The 16,633-nt window shown below is 58.7% G+C and overlaps 1 protein-coding gene across 3 annotated transcripts in view; it reads right to left on the bottom strand.

Annotated features, from left to right (window-relative positions):
- Window positions 1–16,601, bottom strand: part of PRR12 (proline rich 12) — a 30,537-nt gene extending 13,936 nt beyond the window's left edge. The window contains exons 1-6 of one of the 3 annotated variants that reach the window (XM_070402359.1): window positions 16,076–16,599; window positions 14,369–14,481; window positions 12,790–12,912; window positions 9,413–12,705; window positions 7,807–8,473; window positions 5,394–5,941 (exon numbers count right to left, since the gene is read on the bottom strand). In XM_070402359.1, coding sequence (XP_070258460.1) covers window positions 5,394–5,941; window positions 7,807–8,473; window positions 9,413–12,705; window positions 12,790–12,912; window positions 14,369–14,481; window positions 16,076–16,161 — 4,830 coding nt within the window. In that variant the 5' untranslated portion in view covers window positions 16,162–16,599. Of the gene's footprint in view, window positions 1–5,393; window positions 5,942–7,806; window positions 8,474–9,412; window positions 12,706–12,789; window positions 12,952–14,368; window positions 14,482–16,075 lie in introns of all 3 variants that reach the window. The other 2 variants (XM_070402358.1, XM_070402360.1) reach the window with 2 other exon arrangements.
- Between the last annotated feature and the right edge of the window lie 32 nt (window positions 16,602–16,633).

Here is a 16,633-nt window from a genome sequence, read left to right on the forward strand (position 1 = left end):
GCCCATCCTCCCCACACTTTCCTCCATCCGACAAACTCTTATGTGCTCAGAGTTGACATCCTGCTAAATCTTCAACATCCCCAAGTACTGAGCGGGGATATGATCACACCCATATCACAGATGGGGAAGATGGAGCAGAGAGGGGGCCGATCCGAACTCTCCAGCTCAGCAGGCCCTTCCTTCCCACATGTGGCTCTTGAGCAATCGAAATGCAGCTGATCTGAATGTTCTGTGACTGTCAAATACTCACTGGACTTCGAAGATTTGGTATAAAAACAAACAAAAAAAAAAAAAACACACACCATGCACGTAAAACACCAAGTTTTTCTATATTAATTACATGCTGAAATGCTATTTTAGATATGCTGGGTTAAAGGAAAGACATTCCTGGGGCTAATCTCACCCATCTTTTAACTGTTTAAAAATGTGGATCCAAGAAAGTTTCAAGGATGCGTATGACTCATGGTATTTCTATTGGACTGACAGCGCTCTAGGAAAAAGCTATGGCCCGTGGCCCATTTTTATAGATCTAAGAGCTAAGAATGGTTTCTACATTAAAATATATATATATATTTGTATTGAGTTCAGAGAGGAAAAGAGAGGGAGTGAGAGAGAGAAATATCAACGATGAGAGAGAATCATGGATTGGCTGCCTCTTGCACACCCCACACTGGGGATGGAGCCCGCAAGCCGGGCATGTGCCCTGACCAGGAATCGAACTGTGACCTCCTGGTTCATAGGTCAACGCTCAACCAGGGGAAACGCTCAACCAGGTGGTTTCTACATTTTTTTAAAAAAATATATTTTATTGATTTTTTACAGAGAGGAAGGGAGAGAGATAGAGAGTTAGAAACATCGATGAGAGAGAAACATCGATCAGCTGCCTCCTGCACATCTCCTACTAGGGATGTGCCCACAACCAAGGTACATGCCCTTGACGGGAATCGAACCTGGGACCCTTCAGTCCGCAGGCCGAGGCTCTATCCACTGAGCCAAACCGGTTTCGGCAGTTTCTACATTTTTAAAAAATTTTAAAGAATATGTGTCAGAGCCCTAACCGGTTTGGCTCAGTGGATAGAGCATTGGCCTACAGATTGAAAGGTCCCAGGTTCGATTCCGGTCAAGGGCATGTACCTTGGTTGCGGGCACATCCCCAGTAGGGGGTGTGCAGGAGGCAGCTGATCGATGTTTCTCTCTCATCGATGTTTCTAACTCTCTATCCCTCTCCCTTCCTCTCTGTAAAAAATCAATAAAATATATTTTAGAAAAAAAGAACATGTGTCAGAGACCCTAAGTGGTTTACAAAGAGAAAAACATTTGCTATCTGGCCTACAGAAAGTCTTGGCCAAGCTCTACACCAGAGATTTCCCCAAGATCACCAAGATGAGTAAGAGAAGCAAAGCTTACGGGACATCCGGGCGTGCCACCCACGGTCAGAGCCCTGGACAAACCATGACGCCCGGGTCCTCACACCACATGAGGGAGGTACTAATACGATCAGCCCCATTTTACAGATGAGGACACTGAGGCTCAGGCGGTCAGGGTCCCATACCAGTCTAACTCAGAAGTGGCAGAGATTCGTACCCGTCGGATTAAAGTCAAAGCCAGGCTCTCCACAACCGTGCCGCCAGCCTGCCCTGACTCCAGGCACACGAGCGAGTCCCCAACATCGATCTGCATTGGTGCCTCAGTCCCCAGGCTGTGCGCCCCCCATTATAACGCACACCTGTGTTGTATTTTAGGCACCGAGTCTTGGCCCGGTCCCCTCCTCTGCCCCATGCCAGCCGGGAGGCGGTATCAGATGGCTCTGGCCCCAATCCCAGCTCAACACTCACCAGCCCAATGATTCCCTCTCTCTGATCGTGAACTTCCTCCTCTGTAAATTGGGAGTCACGGTCCCTGCCCAGAGCCCTCCCTGCTCGTTGGCCCAGTGCTGAGCGCCCAGGGGCACTGGCTGCTTCATCGTCAGTGTTTGACAGAATTACAGAGAGAACCGCTGCACCTGGTGCTGAGGGCACAGGCTCCCAGCAGGCAGTAGAGCGGTGAAAGCCTGGGAACACTACCATACCGCTCTGCGCCTCAGTTTCCTTCCCTATAAAATGGGGGTAATAATTCCTCATAAAGGAAGGTGATTATAAAGACAAATCTTGGAGCCCTAGCCGGTTTGGCTCAGTGGATGCAGCACCGGCCTGCGGACTGATGAGTCACGGGTTCGATTCCGGGCAAGGGCACATGCCTGGGTTTCGGGCTCGATCCCCCGTGGGGGGCGTGCAGGAGGCAGCCGATCAATGATTCTCTGTCATCATTGATGTTTCTATTTCTCTCTCTCTCCTTTCCTCTCTGAAATCAATAAAAATATATTTTTTAAAAAAAGATAAATCTTGGAGCCCTGGCTGGTTTCTCTCAGTAGTTAGAGCATCAGCCCATGCACCAAAGGGTGTGGGTTCGATTCCCAGTCAAGGGCACCTAGCTGGGTTGCAGGTTTGATCCCTGGTCCCTGTGGGGGCGAGTGCGGGAGGCAACCAATCAATGTGTCTCTCTCACAGCAGTGTTTCTCTCTCTTTCCCCCTCCCTGCCACTCTCTCTAAGAAAAAAAAAAAAAACAAAAAAAAAAACAAAGGAAAAAATATCCTCAGGTGGAGATTAACAAAAAAAATTTATAACAATTATTAAAATTCCTACCCTACCTCCTGAGCCTAGAGAGGTTTATAGGTAGTTGTAACAAACTTTCAAAGAACAATTAATTACTATCTTATACAAACTGTTGAAAAGATCCCTTAAAAACAGAAAAATAAATATGACCCAATACTCATATGAGGCCATATAAAATCAATGAAAAAATTATAGCCAAAAAAGAGATAAAACTTGGAGACAGTTCTGCACAACAATATAATACACTTAATGTCACTGAATGGTACACTTAAAAAGGGGGAAAAGGATCAACTTCATGGTATGCATAGGATATCACAGTTAAAGGGGAAAAAAAATATTAAACTAAATTCTGACTATGACGTGCCCCAAATCCTGTCCAATTCCTACTATCTTTTATTTTTTTACTTCAGAGAAGAAGGGAGAGGAAGAGAGAGACAGAAACATCAATGATGAGAGAGAATCATTGATCAGCTGCCTCCTGCACACCCCCTACTGTGTATGGAGCCTGCAACCTGGCCATGTGCCCTGACCGGGGAATTGAACCGTGACCTCCTGGTTCACAGGTTGACGCTCAACCACTGAGCCACGCTGGCCGGGCCCCAGTTCCTACTATTGGTGCCTATTCAACACGTCCTGCGCTTGTCCCAGGCTGACTGGCCAAATCAGCCCCAGAAGTCGTGAGGGTAAAATGAAGTAATGTACACAGGACACTAGTACGAAGTGGTATGGCCCTGGGGGGCGCAGGAGGACCGGCCAGGGGGTGACACCCGAGACTCGAGGCACTGGGAACGTTCTGGTTGATGGCTGGGCGGTGGTGGGACATAAGTGTTCATTCTAGCATTCTGCTTTCCAACTTACAAATCTCTTACAACCGTTCTTCGGAATGCATCAAATTTCGTGCCAAAAAGATGATAAAATGTGGATGAAAGGATATGATGTCTGGGGTGGGTGGGATGGGGCAGGGGGCAGAATGTGCCGGAATGGAGAGGGAGCAGGACCAGCCAGGAGGTGACGATGGTGGAAGCTGAGTAATGGATACACACAGTGCCGGTATTCTACTTGCTCTACTTTCCCCACAATAAAACAGCTTAAAAATAATGTAGGGAGCCCTAACTGGTTTGGCTCAGTGGATAGAGCATCGGCCTGCTAACTGAAAGGTCCCAGGTTTGATTCCGGTCAAGGGCACTGCCCGGGTTGTGGGCTTGATCCCCAGTGGGGGACTTGCAGGAGGCAGCCGATCCATAATTCTCTCTCATCATGGATGTTTCTCTCTCTCTCTCTCACTTCCGTCCTCTCTGAAATCAATAAAAATATATTTTTAAAAAAACAACACACACACACACAAAATATAATAGTGTAGGGAAACTACATTAAGTTCATCTCATAAAACACTCCATAGCCCTAACCGGTTTGGCTCAGCGGATAGAGCGTCGGCCTTCCGACTCAAGGGTCCCAGGTTCGATCCCGGCCAAGGGCATGTACCTTGGTTGCGGGCACATCCCCAGTGGGGGGTGTGCAGGAGGCAGCTGATCGATGTTTCTCTCTCATCGATGTTTCTAACTCTCTATCCCTCTCCCTTCCTCTCTGTAAAAAAAAATCAATAAAATTTATTTAAACAAAACAAAACAAACAAACAAAAAAACACCCCATAAAGGTGTCGTGGCAGTCATTACCCTTAATTCATTACAATTAATTCATCCCACAATTTCTCCATCTGTATTTTAGAAGGAACAACACCCATGATTCCATGAAATGTGACGGCGTACATCAAGGCCCGAACACGGTTCCTGTCCCATAGTCCATACCCAGCCAGTGACAATGGCCTCAGCTCTCGGTGTCGCCATCAGGGTACTTCATGGCTCACTGACCTTCCACATGCTCGCCCTCCTCGCTCTGCCTCATCCCCCCGCACCCGCCTCTGCTGTCACTCCCCCTTGGCGAGCGCTTATAGGAACCCTCTGGTCCAATTCTACGTGCCCAGGAGCCCAGCAAACCTTCTGCAAAGGTGATATGGTCAGCTCTGCAGGCCAGCGAGGCCCAGCTGCAACCACCTCACTCCAGGTGTGTGGGGGAAAGCAGTCACAGGTGATATGCAAATGAGTGGGCGTGACTATATGCTAATGAAACAGGCAAGGGGCTGGAGTATCTGGAAGCAGTGAACGTGCTGATCTGCGTAAAATGTTTCAGATGTGCCTGGCATCTAGGCATGCCCAACCCATTGGCTATTGCATTACAGGTGACGTCATGTGGACACAGGACAAGTGACCAGGACAGCCTCCAGAGGCCAGCCCTCACCTGCTTTGTTCCTCACTACAACCCAGCACCCAGGATAACTACGATCAACAGTCCACAATGGCTCTAGCTGGTGTGGCTCAGTGGATAGAGCGTCGGCCTGCAGACCTAAGGGTCCTGGGTTCGATTCCAGTCAAGGGCACATGCCCGGGTTTCGGGCTCGATTCTCTTTCATCATTGATGTTTGTATCTCTCCCTCTCCCTTCCCCTCTGAAATCAATAAAGATATATTTTAAAAACCAGTTAACAATGGTGTTATCTAGTTATAGGGAACAGACACACACACAACAGGATCTCAGAGGCAGCGTGTCCCCGGGTCCCCGCGGGTCCCCTCGGTGGCGCCGCAGCTGCAGCCTGGCCTGCAGCAGGAGCTCAGTGATCGCGGCGGGGACCACCCCATCCGGCCGGCTGGTCGGCCGGTCGGTCGGTCGGTCCAGCCGTGGACTCACCTTGAGGGAAGGTATGTCCTCCGCCCGGATGACGAACTCGTCGCGCTCCCGGAAGATGCCCTCGCCGCCGCTCTCGCCGGCCTCCTCGTCCGTCTCCCCGCACAGGGCTGCCGTCTCCTGCTTCTTGGCCAAGTGCAGGGGCCGGGCGTCCGGGGGCTCGTGGTCCTCGGGGGAAGGGGCGGCCGGCTCCTCGGGCGGGGCAGCGGCTGGCGGGGGCGGCGGGGCAGGTGGTGAAGGCAGGGCAGGTGGAGGTGGCGGAGGTGGCGAGCTGGGCACCGGGGCCGGAGCCGGGGCCGGGGCGGGAGCAGGAGCCAGAGGAGCCAGAGGAGCCAGAGCAGGAGCCAGAGCAGGAGCAGGAGCAGGAGCAGGAGCCGGAGCGGGAATGGGAGCAGGAGCTGGAGCTGGAGCTGGAGCTGGAACTGGAGCCGGAGCTGGAGCGGGAGCCACCAAGGGAGGTGGCGAGGGCAGGGCTGGCGGTGGGGGTGGCGGCTGGGGCGTTGGGGCAGGCGGCGGAGAGGGCGGGGGCTTCTCCTCCAGCAGCGGGGGCTCTGGGGAGGCAAGAGGAGCATCAGGGCTGGACCCCCAAAGGCCCCTCCCCCCCCAACTTCAACCAGCTTTACATCAACATCCCTCAAATTTCTACTGTCCGTCAAAGGTGCTCCCAGCCTGTGCCTCGTCTCCTCTAGGGCGCCAAGCCGCCCCCCTGCACCCAAACATCCCTCCTGATGAAGCAGTTCTGCAGCTACCACACACCGCTACCCCTGCCCCCCTGCACCTCCGTTTCTTGTTACTCTTGTGGCCCTTGCTCCTCCTCCAAAGCTCCTATCCGGCCCTGCTCTCCTCTCCTGTCCAGCCACCTTCCTGACCTTCAACACCCACCCGTGCAGACACCCACAGGAAGCCCACGCCCCTGTAACTTCTCTCTTCCATGTCCTCATCAGTCTTCCCACCCAGACGTTCCTTGCTCCTTCCCAGCCTCCAAAGACCCCATCTCTGTAGTTCTGTATCCCAATGCCATGCTCAATGCCCACGCCCACCCCCCTTCCATGGTGAGGAGTCTTCTATCCCGTTAAAACTCTGTCCTCGCCCTGGCCGGTTTGGCTCAGTGGATAGAGCCTCGGCCTGCGGACTCAAGGGTCCCAGGTTCGATTCCGGCCAAGGGCATGTACCTTGGTTGCGGGCACATCCCCAGTGGGGAGTGTGCAGGAGGCAGCTGATCGATGTTTCTCTCTCATCGATGTTTCTCTCTCATCGATGTTTCTAGCTCTCTATCCCTCTCCCTTCCTCTCTGTAAAAAAATCAATAAAATATATAAAACAAAAACAACAACAACAAAAAACTCTGTCCTCACCCAACTGTCCCCCTCTCTGGTCATCTCTCCCCTGCTCCCCAGCCTAGTCCCTAGGAAGCTCCTTGCCCTGACCTGCCTCGTTTCCAAATGCCTTTCCGCCATCTTCTCTTGTCTCTGAATATGAACGTCCCTTCCTGTGACGAGCCCTCTGCCTCCTATCGCCACCCAGGTCCCTGAGGCCAGTGCCCAGCTCCAGAGCCATCCTCAGCTCCTGAGCCCCAGCGCCCATCCGAATGCCCATTTTAGTCCTGACCGTCGAGTGGTGGCCTCGATGCCCTTGCCTGGCTCCAACCCCCATTCCTCCCTGTTCTTCCCAATTCTGAAAGCATCCCCTCCGTGCCTCTCCCGCCTCCTTTCCTGCTCAGAGGCCCCATCCTCCTCAACCCCAGTCCTTCTCCAGTCCCGGGATAGCCAATGCCCTTCTCCTTTATACTAACTCCTAATGGGTTTCTCTAACATCCGTCTCTGAGCCCTCAAGCCCCCCCTCATTAACTGCCCCAATGCCCTCCTCCAAACCCCAACACCTGTCACCCTCATTAACGGCCCTTACATTTCGTCCAAAGCCTCACACCAGAACCCCGCACAGCCCCAGCCACACCCCCAGCCTTCCCCTCCTGCCCTCGAGTCAGGGTTCCAGCCTCTTTTTAAACTACCCTCCCTACGCCTCTCTCTGCCCCCCCGAAATCTTCCTGTTCTTTATCACACACATCGCTAACTCCGGAGCCCTTCTCAGCGCCCGCATCCCCTGCCAGTTTAAAAAGCTCACCGAGCACCCCGTTCCCAGCTGTCCCCGCCACTCATAACCCGCCCTGTCCCCCAGCATTCTCCAGCGCCCACCTTGGGGCCCTGCTAGTCCACTTAGCACCTGGGGGCAGATTAGAAAAAAAACACCCCTTTCTCAAAGCACTTCTTTGCCCTCAGCAGCAGTTACCTCCATAGATATGCAAATCTCCATCACCTAACAGGGTGTCCCTTAAACAGCGGGTCACCCACATAACCGTACCCAGGGCCCCCGAACTGGAACCCCCTGCCCCGCCCCTGGACCAGTTTCCCAGAGCTCACCAGGCGTGCCATTGCTGCTGGCACTGGGGAGCCCTGGGAGAGGGGGTGGCCCTGGGACCGGAGCCTCAGTGGCCAAGGGAGGCCCGTCCGGAGTGGAGGTGTCCTTGGGCCCAACGAGGGGCGGGTCATCGAGGGCGGAGATGGCCGACGAGATGCTCTCCTGCAGGTCCCGGTTCTTGGCCACCGAGTCTTCCTCGTCCGAGGAGAAGGAGGGCAGCGTCTCCAGGTTCCGTTTCAGCTCCTCGTCCAGCCGCTTGCAGGGGGACGGGCAGCCCAGCCCCAGCCCCTCGCTCTCCGCAGCCTCGAGCGCGCCGCCCAGCCCAAAGGCGCCCGTGGGCGGAGGGTGCGGCACGGTGGGGGCGGAGGGGGGCTGGGGCTGCAGGCCTCGGGTGGGCACGGAGGGCGGCCCGCTCTTGGGGGGGCTGAGCGGAGGCGTCATGCTGGCCTGGTAGAGCGGTGGGTGGCGCTTGCCCGACTTGAGGAAGTCCAGGAAGGAGGCCATGAAGCCGGACTTCATCTCCGGCTGCTTCTCCTCCACCTCCTTGATCTTGGCCTCGATCTTCTCCCGAGTCAGGCTCGAGTCCAAGCTGTTGTGGTCAGCGCCTGATAGGGCGTCACCCGATGAGGCCCCCAGACCCTCACCAGCCTTGGGCACAGACAGCTTGATCTAGATACAGGAGTAGTGGGGGGGGTCAGGGCCCAGGAGTCGGGCCCCAAATCCCCTCCTCCCTCAGCCCCCTTCAAACTTCAGACCCTAACGTTGAAGTTCCCAGACTCAAGCCCGTAGAATCCTTGAATTCAAGTCCCCAGACCCCTCCTGATTCCAGAACGACAGGACTCAGTTCCATCCTTTTATTACTCGCTGACCTCTCCTTGCTCCGTCCAGGAGCCCAGGGCTCCAGCCCTCCCTTCCTCCCACACCCAGGAATCTAGGATCCGCCATGGATGAGAACCCACACTCCAACCTCTTGCCTCCCTCTAAAACCCAAGTGTCAGTCCTCAGATCTCCCCAACAGCGGAATCCTAGAATTCCAGCCCTTAGAGCAGCGGTTCTCAACCTTCCTAATGCCGCGACCCTTTAACACAGTTCCTCATGTTGTGGTGACCCCCGATTTCATTGTTACAAATTGAACATAATTAAGGCATAGTGATGAATCACAAAAACAATATGTAATTTTATATGTGTTTTCCGACGGTCTTAGGCGACCCCTGTGAAAGGGTCGTTCGAGCCCCAAAGGGGTCGCGACCCACAGGTTGAGAACCGCTGCCTTAGGTTGTAGAAATATAAACCAACTGAGCCAGTGTGGCTCAGTGGTTGAGCTTCGACCCAGGAGCCAAGAGATCACTGGCTTGATTCCTGGTGAGGGCACGTGCCCAGGCTGCAGGCTCGATCCCCAGTGGGGAGACATGCAGGACACAGCCAAGCGATGAAGTTTATCATCAGGGTTTCTCTCTCCATCCCTCTCCCTTCCCTTCTCCAAAAACCAATAAAAATAGTTTAAAAAATGAAAATGTAAAAAGAAATATAAGCCGTATCCCCAGTCACACTCATGAACTTCCAACGCAGCCCGACCCTTTCCTTCCTCTAAGACTCAGGCGCCCTCACCTTCAGTGGCTTCAGGGGCTCCAGCCGGGTGCCCCCCGCTTCCTCGGCCTTCCTGCCCCGGCCCCGGCCCCGGCCCCGGGGTTTCTTGGCCCCATCGGTGGGGGTGGAGGACAAGGATGGCCCAGTGGTGGTGGGGACCTCGAGCGGGCGGATCCGGGGTCTTCCCCGGGGCCGGGGCGGGCCATCGCGCTTGGCCTTGGTGGGCCTGCGGCCCCGACGCCGGGGGCCGTCGGGGCCCGGGTTGGGCGGACAGAAGTCGATGTCGCCTAGCGGCGAGAGGGCCGGGCGGGAGCGGCAGCTGGACACCAGGTCGGGTAGACGCCGGGGGTTGAGGCGGATGTCAGCGGGCACGTCGGCCTTGTCCTCGTCGGCCTCGAACTCGTACTCCTGGGCGTACAGTTTCTTGGGCGTCTGGAAGGGGGGGTCGCGGCGGCGGAGCAGGTGGAAGGAGGACGTCTTGAGCAGCTTCTTTGGCTTGGTAGAGCAGAAGATGGGCGAGGTCAGGCCGCCCTTGGGCTCTGAGGCAGGGGGCGGCGGCGGAGGGGGCGGCGGGGCCGCCTGGTGGGGCCCGCTCTGGATCAAGCCCAGAGGCTCGGCGTTGACCGTCGAGGGCAGCTCAGGCGGCTTGCTGTGGTCGAGGCCCAGGCCTGGCGTCTCGGGCCCTGCTCCAGACGCCCGACTGGGGCAGTAGGGCCCGTAGGGATCATAGGCGGGGGGACCCGGAGGGGGCCCAGTGCCCGCCTTGGGGTCCCCTTCGTCCTCAGGCGGTCCGGCCTTGCCATAGTCGTCGGCGGCCCCTCCACCGAACATCTCTTCCATGGTGGGGAAGAAGCTGCGATCCTCGTCTTGGAGCAAGGAGTCGGGGAAGCAGATGGAGGTGAGTGGCACGAAGCGGGGGGCCTTGGTGCCTTGTGGGCTGGGGCTGCGGTAGGCGCCCGAGGGGTCCTTCCCCTCGCTGTTAGGCGGGCCCACACCAGTGTCACCGGGCCCGGGGGGCAGCGGTTCCAGGGCCCCCAGCAATTCCTGCATGGCGCCTGGCGGCTCCAGGCTCTCCTCCGGTCGCAGGCGGGGGCTGGGGGCGCCAGGCTCCAGCCCGTGGCTGCGTAGATGGGCCTCGAGCTGGAGAGGCATGGGTGGCGGAGGCGGCGGGGGCGGCTGGGGTGCCCCGTCACGGGTGGCTGGTTCAAGGATATGGACTCCGACTTTGGGGGTGCTGGAGGACGGGCTGGGAGTGTGGCTGAGGACTGAGGGCAGCAGCTGTGGGGGGGGAGGAGGCAGCACCAGTGGGAGGTCAGGGCCTCCGGCCTCCAGGAGGAGGCCATGGGGCGTGGGCTGGGCAGGCTGGGCCGTGGGAGGTGGGGGTGGCGGGCTCTTCTGGAGAAAGGCCCCCAGCTCCTTGGCACCTGCCCCATAGTGGACAACTGAGGTGGCCAGCCCCTCGGGGGTCTCACCACCCCGCTCGGGCCCTTTCTTCTTCTCCTTCAGCCTCCCCAGGCCTAGCTCCAGGGCCGCGGTGGCACCCTCATCGAGGCTGGCACTGGTACGGATGACGCTCTGCAGATGGTACCTCTGGGGATCTTCCTTGGCCAGCTCATAGGGTGTGCCCGGGGGACCCCCAGCCCCGCCACTCCCCCCAAGTCCTTTGGAGGCGTCTGCCGCCCCATCTTCGCCCACCAAGCCATCGGCTCCTGAGGTCCTCGGGGGGCTGGGCGCCTGCAAGAGGTGCTGGATGAGGAACTCCTCGTCCTCCGTGCGCTCAGCGGGAGGCCCCCCGGGGCCTGCCAGCAGCTCCGAGCCATCCCCCTTGCCTTTGTAGCCACCTGCTCCGCCTGCATAGCTGCCGGCTCCCGGGGGTGCCAGGAATGGGGCCGAGGCCAGGACGGAGCTCAGGTATTTGCCGGGGGCTCCTGGAGAGCCGACTCCAGGCGGGCGGCCAGGGGCAGGTGGCGACTGCAGCGGGCGGATGATGTGAGAGGGGCTGGCCTCTCCGCCGCCACCCAGGGAGCTGGGACCCCAGCCACCTCCGTGGCCCGAGAGCGCCGGGGAATGGCCAGTACTATAGCTGAGTGAGGGGCTGGCTGTGGGCAGCCCCTGGGAGTGGGCAGCTGGCCCTGGGTACGGCTCACCCTGCACCCCATACAGCTGCCCCTGCAGCTGGTCAGGGGAGTAGCTCTGACACGTGGCTAGGCCAGGAGGCTGGGGGCCACTGGGGGGCTGGGGAGGCCCCCCCGAGTAGCTAGGGCCTTTGCTCAAGTCCTGTGCTTGACCCCCTCCAAACCCTTGCCCATAGGCCTGGGGTCCTAGAAGCCCCTGGGGCTGACCAGGAGAATAGGCCTGGCCTCCCGCCCCGCCAGCCCCAGAGGCCTTCCCAGTGGCATAGGCCGCTGCCGGACCGCCCAGGCTCTGGCATTTGGGTGTGGCTGTTGAACGAGGCGGTGGGGGCCTGTTGGCACCACCCGCAGCTGCCCCATAGCCGCCTTTGCCCGTCTTATAACCGGGGGACTGAATGATGGGGCGGTACCCTCCGCCGCCGCCCCCTGCTCCACCTCCTCCGGCCGCCTCGGGCCCCGCAGCCCTGCCCGACGCCCCAGCCGTGGCTCCGCTGGGGCCAGCCTTGCTAGGCTCCCCAGCGCCTGGGGAAGGCTCCCCACCACCCAGGGGGCTGCAGGCCAGGTTGGCCCGATGGCCCATGGAGGGATAGCTGCCTCCACAGCTCAGGTAGTGCTGGAGGGCATGGGCGGACGGTGGGGGCGGCGGGGGCTGGGCACTGGCTGGCCGTTGGTAGTGCTTGATGACGGTGTCCTGGCGGGGCAGGGCCCGCTCGGGCGGCGGGCCGGGGGCAGCACCCGAGAAGTTGTAGAGCTGTGGGGAGGACTGCTCGGCGGCAGCGGCGGCGGCGGAAGAGGAAGCCAGCAGGTTGAACTGCGTTGGGAGGTGTCGGGGAGGCGGAGGTGGGTCTGGGGGGCCAGGGCGGTAAGGAGGGGTCTGGGCCGGGCCAAGACCAGCGGGCCCCAAGACACCACCCCCCGCCAGGCGCTCAAAGCCTAGCGAGGAGGGCACCGTGGGCGCCTGCGAGGGCTTCAGGTGCAGCACGTCATGAGGGGACAGGAGCCCGTTAGCCGGGGGACTGAATGGGGGGTCCTGGAGGCTGAGGGACGAGGGCACCGGGAAGGGGCGGCTGCCGAAGGAAGCCGGGTGCTGGTAGGCCGACAGGGCAGAGGAGGACGGAAAGGTGCTGGAACCCGGCAGGGCGCCCGAGATGAAGAGCTCCGTGGGGCCTGGCGTATGCATGGCTGGGGATGACGGAGGAGACCGCAGGTCAGGGTGGACCACAAGCCGGCCCCACCCTGGCCCTCGTGAGTTGGCAACGGGCTTACCTGTTTGCCAGGAAGGACTGCGGAACTGGGAGAGGAGAGAGGAGGCAGAGGGGCCTGGCTGGGGGCCCCGGGACTCCAGGGCCGAGATGAGGTTCATGACGGAGGCGTCGGGCCCTGCTGAGCCTGCGTGGTGGAGGCCAGTGTCAAACAGTCCAGAGAGGCCTGACCAGGAACAGGGGACAGAGTCAGCTAGGGAGGGGATGGGGCAGGGTCGAAAGGGAAGAGGTCAAAGGCAAGTTGGGTCAGGGAAAGGGACTGGAGGGAAGGAAAGGGGGAGAAAGCGGGCAGAGACAAGCTCAGGAGACCGTAAGCAGATGGGGTGCGATGCAATCATAAGGGCAGGGAGTCCAAGAAGAGAAAGGTAGGCAAAGGAACAGAAAAATCCAGAAGTGAAGGAAGGGAGAGCTGAAGGGCAGGGGGTAAGGCCAAAGTACCCAGGCAATCCCAGCAAGGACAGGGAAAGGCCTGACGGGAGCCACTGAGGAGAAGGAGAGAACAAATCGAAAGGGGTTGAGTCAAAGAGAGGGGATCCAGAAAGACAGGTATGGGAAGGAAAAAAGGAGCCAACCGGGAAGGTCACGATCAAATTGGACTACACCAGTGATGGCGAACCTATGACACGCGTGTCAGAGGTGACACGCGAACTCATTTTTTTGGTTGATTTTTCTCTGTTACATGGCATTCAAATATATAAAATAAATATCAAAAATACAAATCTTTGTTTTACTATGGTTGCAAATATATCAAAAAATCTCTATACGCGACACGGCACCAGAGTTAAGTTAGGGTTTTTCAAAAAGCTGACACGCCGAGCTCAAAAGGTTCGCCATCACTGGACTACACAGTCTCATTGCCGGTCCATCGGGGAAGGAGGGCAGTAGGATCAAAGGGAAGGGGGCCAATCAGAAGCCTTAGTCAGCAGCGGTTCTCAACCTGTGGGTCGCGACCATCGGAAAACACATGTAGCAGATCAGATATTTACATGACGATTCATAACAGTAGCAAAATTACAGTGATGAAGTAGCAACGAAAATAATGTTGTGGTTGGGGGTCACCACAACATGAGGAACTGTATTTAAAGGGTCGCGGCGTTAGGAAGGTTGAGAACCACTGCGAGGCAGAGCCACTGGGGGAAGAATAAGGTAGGGGCAAATCTAAGGGGGAGAGGGGGCAAATCTAAAGGGGAGAGGGGGGGCAGTCCAAAGGATCCCTGCCAATCAGGAAGAATGGCAATCAGAAAAGAGTTCAGAAAACCCAGGAGCCAAGAGAGCGGGCAAGCCCAGAAGGAAGTGATTGGCTGGGCTGGAGACAAGGAAAAGCCTGGAAGAGAAGGTGGGATTTGGGGGCTGCGGGGATGGGACCAATTGGAGGGAAAGAGGCGGGGCCAGGAACAGAGGCAGACGAATCCGGCGTGAAATGAAGCAGCTTCAGGTCAGCCAATCAGAGCAAGGACAGACATGGGCGGGCCAGGAGGCAGGGGCAAGGCCAATTAGGAGGGGCGGAACTTTCACTAGCCAATCAGCTGCCTCGGAGGGAGGGGTGGCCTAGTCCGGGCGGGATGGAGGGGGGCCCCCAGTACCTGCAGGGTGGTGGTTGGTGGCATAGCTTTGCAGTGGGTGGGGGGCCCCGTAGGCCTGGCGGTGTAAGATGTCCGTCTCGGGGTGCGAGGTCCTGGAGCTGCCATAGACCAAGCTGGGGGGAAGGGGGGAGATGTTAGGGTACCCTCCTAAGCTGCCCTCGGAGAAGGGACTTCAGCAAATCCCTCGGTGAGCTGGGGGGAAATCTTCCAGCTGAACTGGGGAGAGGGGGTATTTTAAGGAACCTTGGGCCCTAAAGGAAAGAAGACAAGGGAATCGGGGTGCCCGACTAAAGATCCATAGACATGGTCCCCACTCGAGCCCCAGCAGCAGTCAAGAGCCCCGAGTCCCAGGAAATAGAGCCCATCTAGTCTCACGTTTACAAACAACAGACATGCACCAGGTTGAGACAAACACGGAGAAGGTGAAGTCAGAGAAAGTGCCTCGAGTTGCAAATGTAGGGGCCCCACAGGGGCCCCCACCCCGCTGGTGACACAAAACCCTGGGGCCAACCGCAGAGCTGCGCTCCGACACCCCCTCTCCTGCAGACACGTGGGAACACACAGGCCCTGAACCGCCAGGGGTGGTGGTGCAAAGCCAGTCAGGAGCAGGAGGCAGACCGTTCCCCAAATGGGAGGGATGCGGGATGAGGAGGGGGTAATAAAGTACCAGGTTCAAGTACGACCATGAGCACCGCCCAGCCCCTGGGGTTGAGGTTCAAATGCATGGAACCATGCAAAGCCAAGTACGTGTGCAAAGAGTATTCAACTCACGGATGGGGGGGCGGGGGGGCGGATGCAGAGGGAAGAGTCCCACATGGAACACACGTGTGGTCATGCCCAGCCATGCTGGGCAACCCAGGTGTGTGGGGGAGGGAGGTGGTTCGGGGCAGGTGAAGAGTGAGGGCGCAACACAAACAAACAGTCGGTAAGGGGCAGATGCGAAGGCCCACAGACCGCCAGCGACACGCGCACAGGGTCCACGCTCACACACACCAACACACACAACCGCACACCCGAATCTTCCCATGCAATAATGGCCCCCATCCACGGCCCAGACTCAGAGAGGTCAAAGACTCCACTCCTCGCCATCCAACAGGATTCCCTGCCTTTGGGGGTGGGGAGTTAAAGGGGGCGTGTCTCAGACACCAGGAGCCCCCCCCTCCTTACACACGCGGAACCCCAGCTTAGGAAGGGGGCGGGGCCCCGTGCCCACTCTGCGCGCGGAATTTCGGGGGGGTCGGGGCCCGAGTGGCGCGGCCTCGAGAAGTCCCGGAACAATGGGACCTGGGAGGGGGGCGCGCCCCCCAGATCTACGTTCGAATTCTCCTTTCCTTCCCACCTTTGCAAGAGCAGAGCCTGGGGCGCGGGGGGGAGGGGTCAGCAAGCCGGGAATCCAAGGATGGGGGGAAATCCAGGCCTTGCTCCGCCAGTCCCTCCCCAAGGCCTTTCCGTCCGAAATTGTTTTGCAGCCCCATCTTCCCGCTGCAGCTCTCCCTCTGCAAGCCGGAGCTGGCTTTGGCGGAGTTTGCAATTTGCAAACTGGGGCGGCGGCGTTGTTGCAAACCAAGGAAGGCCGCTCCCTTGCAAGCCGGAGGGGAGTTTGCGATGCACGCGTCACCGGGCGGGCCGGGCCGGGCCGGGCCGGGCCCGGCTCAGCTCGGCCCCCACCCCTTGGCCCCTTCCTCCAGGCCACCCTCGGCTCCTTACCTAGCTTTAGCTGACCTCTCGTAACTCCATCCCGCCCCGGCGCCGAGCGGGTCCCCGAAGCCGGCGCTAGGGTAGTTCCTGTCCATGAATTGGCCGCGGTGGAAATTGGGGGGAGGGGGAGGGAGGGAGGGAGGGAGGGGGCGCGCGCGCGCTCTCCTCCGCCGCCGCCGCTCCCTCCGCTGCTGCTTCTCTCTCCCCCTTCTCTCCCTCTCTCTCTTTTTTTCTTTGCTGCCGCCGAAGGCCCGGGAAGGGCCCGGGCAGGGAAGGGAGGGGACGGGGCGGAGGGGCGGACAAGGGAGGGGGTGCAGCCGCCGAGCCAAGGAGGGGGGAAGGGGGTTCCCCCTTGAGGGAAAGGGGGGAGGAGGGACCCCGCTGTCTCCGCCTTTGCCCCGGCGCTTGCAAGAGAGAAAGGGGGAGCGCGCGCTCAGGAGGGGGCGTCCCGGGCGGCCCCGGGGTGGGTGCGGGCGCTGGGTGCTCGCTCTCTCGCCGCCGCCGCCGCCGCCTCCTCCTCCGCTGCGCTCACGGTGCAGCCATCTTTGCACAAGGCGGCTGGGGGAG

The sequence above is a fragment of the Myotis yumanensis genome, unplaced genomic scaffold, assembly GCF_028538775.1.
Source record: "Myotis yumanensis isolate MYYU_CA2020_CCGP unplaced genomic scaffold, mMyoYum1.0.hap1 SCAF_23, whole genome shotgun sequence".
NCBI lineage: Eukaryota > Metazoa > Chordata > Mammalia > Chiroptera > Vespertilionidae > Myotis > Myotis yumanensis.